Source organism: Saccostrea cucullata, unplaced genomic scaffold, assembly GCF_032062105.1.
Source record: "Saccostrea cucullata isolate Sc308-1 unplaced genomic scaffold, CSIRO_AGI_Scuc_v1 ctg17188, whole genome shotgun sequence".
Classification (NCBI taxonomy): domain Eukaryota; kingdom Metazoa; phylum Mollusca; class Bivalvia; order Ostreida; family Ostreidae; genus Saccostrea; species Saccostrea cuccullata.
Window position 1 is genome coordinate 1 of NW_026940253.1, and position 7,430 is coordinate 7,430.

At 33.8% G+C, this 7,430-nt stretch overlaps 1 protein-coding gene across 1 annotated transcript; it reads right to left on the reverse strand.

Annotated features, from left to right (window-relative positions):
• Positions 1–805: 805 nt before the first annotated feature.
• LOC134255040 (RING-box protein 2-like) lies at positions 806–5,047 on the reverse strand. The gene is made up of 4 exons (XM_062737575.1): positions 5,024–5,047; positions 4,698–4,851; positions 2,353–2,400; positions 806–1,332 (listed from the first exon to the last, which is right to left on the reverse strand). Exons 1-4 carry the CDS (start codon positions 5,024–5,026, stop codon positions 1,214–1,216), a joined length of 324 nt encoding a protein of 107 aa, XP_062593559.1. The 5' UTR covers positions 5,027–5,047; the 3' UTR covers positions 806–1,213.
• Positions 5,048–7,430: the final 2,383 nt, after the last annotated feature.

The window sequence follows — 7,430 nt, forward strand, 5'->3', positions numbered from 1 at the left end:
GGAAGCGCACGTGCATGCACGTGAGTTCGTGCTAATTTGACCATGTCATATTATCTAGACTATTAATATATCCTTATAGAATGAGTTTCAAAGCATTTCAATAAAAAATGTAAAAGTTATGGCTATAATAAGTATATCGGTCATTTCACTCATTTCACGCGCACGCACGTGCATGCGTATGCGCGCAAAATGACCTTCGTTGTGCACACCTACACTTGACACCTATTAACCCTAAAAAGGTTTTAACTTAGTTGGGTGAACAGTTTCTGAGAACACTCGCGGACAAAAAAAGTACCGGAGAACAAAGAAGAAAAAAAAGAATAATAATAATAATAATAATAATAAGAAACCGAGTAAAAACAATATGTTCCCAAACTCCGTTTGGGGAACATAATAATAGTGGAAAAGAAACAAACGAATCAGTAGAAAGTCTTCCGTTGGAGACGGAAGACCTTAATAATAATAATAAGAAACAGAGTAAAAACAATATGTTCCCCAACTTCGTTTGGGGAACATAATAAGAAACAGAGTAAAAACAATATGTTCCCCAACTTCGTTTGGGGAACATAATTTCAGGGTATCCAACAATATATAGTCCTTTATCTATATATTTTCAGTACAGTAGCAGTAATTTATGTATTTTCTAAGAATATATAACCATGGTTTTATTTGACTTGCTAATGTTTGAAGAACTTGATCTATAATACATTTTTTTACCCAAAGCATCTTGGCAAACAAGAATAGCCTGAAAATTAAGTTATATGTGTCCAGAAAAAGAACAATAACACTAAATCTGAATCATCTTTTTATTATTATCAATAAGTTTAGACATATTGAGTCATTCCCCTTCCTCGATTTCTTTATAAATTATTATTATTATAATTAAGCACATGGATTTGAGAACATTTTCATGACAAAGAAAGAAGAAACTGGTATAAATGTTTTCCAAATTTACTATTCGCAATGCCTGCATTTTAAAAATAGAAGAGCTAGGTCTTCTAATGGTGATGCATAAAAGAATGATACATCATACATATACCCGGTAACTTCAGTCTGACTTAGTTTTTTTTCTGTAGCTACAGTGTAGTGCAAAGAACATGTATCCCAAATAATAATGAGAACATTATAAAATTTCTGAAAATAATCAAGCCTTCTATATGATTTAATTTAATATCATATTTATTCACAATTGTCCATTTCTATCTGTCAGCTGTTATTTTCCTATCCTCTGGACTTCCCAATCTTGCTGACACAGAGGACATCTTTTATTCTGTTTAACCCAAAGTGTCATACAGCACAGGTGGAATGAATGATTGCATTCTCCCCAGACCACTAGAAAAAAAGAAATCAGCAAATTTAATATTAAGTACATGGACAATGCATCATAAATTCATAATCTAGACACGTAAGGCCTGTCCATACATGCATTTTATGCATTCCAGTCATGTTAATAATATATCAATGGTATCTGATATATCAAAGTTCCACTGTACAATCTAGTATTGCTAAGATTGAAAATTTAATTTAATCAATATTTTACTATGTAAGATTGCTAAGATTGAAAAAAATATACAGTCATACATCTGGCCATTCAAGACAAACACTTAAGAATGAGAACTTCTATCTGTCATCAGAAAAATATCAAGGCTATCATGTATTTTGCATAATATGGGGAAAAAATACTTGAGACAAAAATAATGAATTTTTTGAGTCAGAGTCCAATAGGTACATTTCCACAACTGTAGTCATAATGCTCTTATTAAGATGTATATATGTTCGTGTATACATGAATCAATTGAAATGATGGAATTTTTTTGTACTACATTTAGTTTTCTAAAAATGGGTAAATTAAAATAAAATTTACGCAAATGTCATATGATATTCTTACATTCTTCTTATAAACAGTAATGAATTGCTTGTAAATATAAACTAGACAATGACTAACGCCATAAAGTTTATTAATACAAATTACAAAACAACCGAAGGTATTACAAAGCAAAACAAAAACTATCACTCTGTACCAACAATGTACAGTAGGATATAGAAGAAGACATGTTAAAAATATTGTGGTAACATCACTGCTGGTTGGTGTTTAATTTCCATTAAATGATAAATACAATGGAATTTTGCATCTTGTATACCATGGACATATTGCAATGAAATGGAAGTTTGAGCCATTCTTTCTTTTTTTTTTCTTTGTATGCATTTTAACTTTAATATCTTGAACTCTCTAATATCTAGGAAGATTCTTCTTGGTCCCATCAAGTTCAAGTAAAGATTTGACAATAATTAAATTCATATGAAACCATTTTAACTTTGAACAGGTGCTGAAATTTTTCTAAAAATACATACCAACACAGTCATCTTGTTTGTTCTCTGACTGACACCTCAAACAGGCATCTACAAAAATAAAGAATAATGGAAACAAACTTTCACAGATACTGAGATACACATTGTTATTATACATGTACACTATAAATTTATACATGTCATAAAAATAATTGCAAATCATTTGATACACCATTACTTTGCTCATGTTTTATATAGGAGTCAAACAAGTACATGATGTAACAGAAAAAACAGATGTATTGCTGGACTGGGAAATGCCATTGAAGCAAGGACCTCTGCATCTCTAGTCAGGTGATTCAACGGGTTCTACTTCTAATCTTAACCAGTACGGAGCTATCCAGGCTAATTTCAACTTTGGTCTATCCAAACCACACCATGGAGCGAATAATTATTTTTACAATAATGTACTAAGTTATTAACTCATTTTTAGACACATCCACTTCATACATGTATTTTATTCAGTTTTCAATCATTAACATGATTAACCTAGATTATCAAGCAAGGTTGTCCCCAAGAATTGAAAAAGAAGGGACATATGGAAAGTAGAAAGGGGTCTGGGGTTCTTCTCCTATGGAAGTTTAGAAGTAATACCAAAAAATAGCCGAGGAATTACATCATTATAGGTGAGGAAATTCCCTGGCCCCCATCTTCATTTCCTAAGGACAACCCTGCCAAGACATAGTTTGCCTCAAATTAAATTTTTCCTGAATCATTTTGGACATGATATTTTATCGAGCCTCTTTATTTTAAACCATCTTTCTAAAACCAGAGACTTAATTACTATGAAAAGCCCAGAAGTCTGTGCGGAGTTGTGGAAAACTGCTGGTCATACCGGCAAAAAATTTGTGTGACCAGTAAAAATGCTATCAATGTGGTCCAATGATAAGCCTCTTGTTTTAATTTTTTTTTTTCCCATTTATCATTGGTGCAATTATCCCATCTTAATTATCGTACCTTATATGCGATTGCGTATTACCTTTTCTTTAAACAAGATTGAGGCTGTAATTGAAAGCGAAACGAGCATGGTTCTCGTGACTTATTAAATTTACAACTGGAGCAGAATTAGGTGGAACACATATCAAAGCAAAAAGATAAAGATGAGCTAAATATGAAAAATTTTGACAGAAAGAATTCAAACACAGGTGTCTAGGTTTATATGATTCCAAAATGCATAAATGTTTTTAAAAAAAAATACATGTTTAGTATGCTGAATTAGCATTGTCACCTGCCCAAAAGCGGTGAAATCTAGTATTGCTATATAAATGCAAAATAAAATGAAAATGGAAGAGGATTGGAAATGGAGATTGAATGTTGTTTTATTATTAAGTAAATAGATGTGTAATGAGGTAAATAAATGTTATTCTTTTTTTTTCATTTTGCAACTTATGCCCTGTTCACACGGAGAGTTTAATTCGAATTAAACGTAAAGTTACTGCGAATTAGCTTCGCATAGCGTTCACACGGAGAATTTAATGCGAATTAGTTTAATTTGAATTAATTTACTGCGCATTAAATTACTTCGCATTAGCTCCGTGTGAACGCTAAGCGAAGCTAATTCGAATTAAATTTTGACGCATGCGTAAGGCAAGAATTAAGTCACAGGACACGTGTTGGTGGTTATATATAGGTATTTGTGCTATATTTGGTTCAAAAATTGAGGGAAAGTATGTTAATCACTAAAATCAATGAAAACCTGTAGCTACTACATGACGTATCAAAGGATGGCTCTGCATACATGACGTGTTTACATATGACGTCATAATAGACTTACTGACGCCTGACTGTAGAAGAAAAATTTTAATTCGCATTAGTTTACTTCGCATTAGCTGTCGTGTGAACGCAATTTAATTCGCATTAATTTGATTCGCATTAGTTTACTTCGCATTAATTTACTGCGAATTAAACTCGTCGTGTGAACAGGGCATAACTATATCGGACCGACGAAAAATAACTTTGGACCAGCTTATTTTGTTTTCTTGTCGGTCCAAATGACTAGCTATCTGAAAAAGTTTTCCACAGCCCTGCTGTGGTTTTATCCTCCACCATTGAGGAATAAACGAGTGGTTTACAATAAAGAGGATCGATACTAAAAGAACATCCCAGAAGGATTTATCAAAAAAGAATAATAAAGCGAAGTATTAGTGTGTCTAAGTGTTAAAGTAAGCTAATGATTGATAAATTATTAAAACACAAGTTCAATGTGGGGAGTGTCTGAAATTGAGTTAAGTACCTTGTGATAAAAATCAGAAAGGAGAAAGGGTTGTCCCTGACTCCCTGTAATATAATGTCTGTAACATTACACTGTGATGCCAGTGCCAAAATAAAAGCTAAATGCTTATAACCCTTACCCATCACTTGAACACGACAAATAGCACATGTATCACATTCTACATCCCAGCTCCACATTGCAACGAGATTCCATTTCTTCAGGGTAAACATTTTGTCAGCTTTTTTCGCACTTTCTCTATCAGGTTCTCTTTCAACTTCCATTTCATCCGCCATCTTGAAGTAAAGTGTATAATTTAAAGTGTATAAATTATAACAGGATTAGCAAATTTATAAATAAAGCATTATATTCTGAATGAAGTGGACTTGAATATATTATAATAACACTACACCGTTCTTCAAATACTTATTATATTTATTAAAAATGTTTGACAGTTTCTTTGTTTACCATGTTTACCTTTTTGGGAAACTGAAAGAAGAAAAATGTGAATACCGATCCCGACTTTAATCACATGATATGAAAAGGTTTCCGCTTATCGTCTCAAACCACGGTCCGGAGTCCGCATAGAGCTATCTCATTCAAAAAAGAGGACCGTACATTTTGGCCGTGGTTTGCGACGTATGATGTTGTACATAGGATTAAACTTTTTTAAAGTGCATTTAATTTGTTGATTTGATTGATTTGAACATATTTTATTTATTATACCCCCCGCTTGAAAAGTGGGAGGGTATATAGTAATCGGTATTTCCGTCCGTCCGTCCGTCTGTTACGCTTTGGGGTACCCATCTCTTATCCGCAACTCCTCTCAAACCACTGAAGGAAATTTGATGAAACTTTCACAGAATCTTTATTACATACTGCCATTGTGCACCTCCTATTTTACTTTTTGATCTGACATATATTTTGGATTTTCCAGAGGAAAACATGGATACTGCCATTATATTCATATGGGAGGCGGGGGTATTATTTAGTGCGCTCATTGCTCACAGTACCTTAGTTGTAAATTAATAGACTATTACAGAAGGATTGGGCACAAGTTCTGACAACTTATAACGCCCTCTTCCTACATGTAAATTACACATTTTTATTGTCACAGTTAAACACTAGAGGTAATGTGAGTGATGAGCTCACTAAATGATACCCCCGCGCCTCCCATATGAATATAATTATGGCAGTCTCCATATTTTGCTATGGGAAACCCAAATATGTGTCGGATCAAAAAGTGAAATAGGAGGTGCACAATGGCAATATGTTATAAAGATTCTGTGAAAGATTCATCAATTTTCATTCAGTGGTATGAGAGGAGTTGCGGATAAGAGATGGGTAATGCAAAACGTAACAGACGGACGGACGAACAGCTAGACGTACGGACGGATGGACGTCCCGAGCAATAAAAACCCTCCCGCTTTTGAATCGGGGGTATAAATATGATATCATACCTGTCTAAGTTAAATACAAATATTTTATTGGCACAAACACAATAACAGTAATTGGTAAAGGTCCATACAGAATTTATAATATTAACTAGAGGTACTGTGAGCAGTGAGCTCACTATATGATACCCCCCGCCTCCCATATAAATATAATGGCAGTATCCATGTTTTGCTCTGGAAAATCAAATATATATGTCAGATCAAAAAGTAAAATAGGAGGTGCACAATGGCAATATGTAATTAAGAATCTGTGAAAGTTTCTTTAAATTTCCTTCAGTGGTATGAGAGGAGTTGCGGATAAGAGATGGGTACCCCAAAGCGTAACAGACGGACGGAAATACCGATTACTATATACCCTCCCACTTTTCAAGCGGGGGGGGGGGGTATATTATAAGCACGATAAAACATGTCATATTTAGAGTCACATGTTATCCTTGTGAGAAAAAAAAATTTCATTGGGTACCAAGAACTTTGACCCTTTGACCATGGGGTTTAACCTACTTTAAAAAAACAAAAAAAAAAAAACAAACATTGGCTATAACTTTTGAGGGGTTAGGCCTAGGGCCAATCTAATTAAAATTAGATCTTTGATCCGCTCCAGTTTGATCGCTACACAAAGTGTAGCGATCAAACTGGAGCGGATCAAAGATCTAATTTTAATTAGATTGGGGCTAGGGCTTTCATACTTCACATATTTAATCCTTTTGACAAGATCATTCATCGGATACCAATAAATTTGACTCTTTGGCCTTGTCATTGAAGTTTGACCTTTTTTTTTTTTAATGTTACCTTGCCCATACTAAACAGTTGAAGGGTTAGGGCTAGGGCTTTCAAACTTCACATATGTAATCCTTGTGACAAGACCTTTCTTTGGAAACCAACAACTTTGACCCTTTGACCTTGACTCTTGAGTTTGACTACCTTTCAAAACCTTATCCTTGGTCATAACTTTTACTTTGGTACCAGCATATTTAATTTGCATCTAAGACAAGTTTATTCTTTGCTTTGTTGTCATACGGGGGCATCAGTTTTTCCACAATCATATTTTGTTTTCTTTGTATAAATCGACATCGGGTACAATAAACTTTGTTGTATAAGTATAGGAATAAAGAGTAACAAATCTCCGGAAGTTTACATCATCTTCTGGAAGATGGAGAAGGGCACTAAATGGGTAGACATTACTTGATTGGCTGAATTCAGGTATGCATATATTTTCATTTTAAAGTAAATATATTAATGTTTGAAATCAGTGATTAAATGTAGGAATATTACAAAAAATATAGAAATACCAGTGGAGATTGTAGGGGTGGGAATTGGTATTTTTGATAGAGTGTCATTTACTGCCGATCGCTAAAAGTTGTAAATAACTGCAATTTTGATCTATAAACGCCACGTGACGCTATATTTTTTCCGGGCTTTTT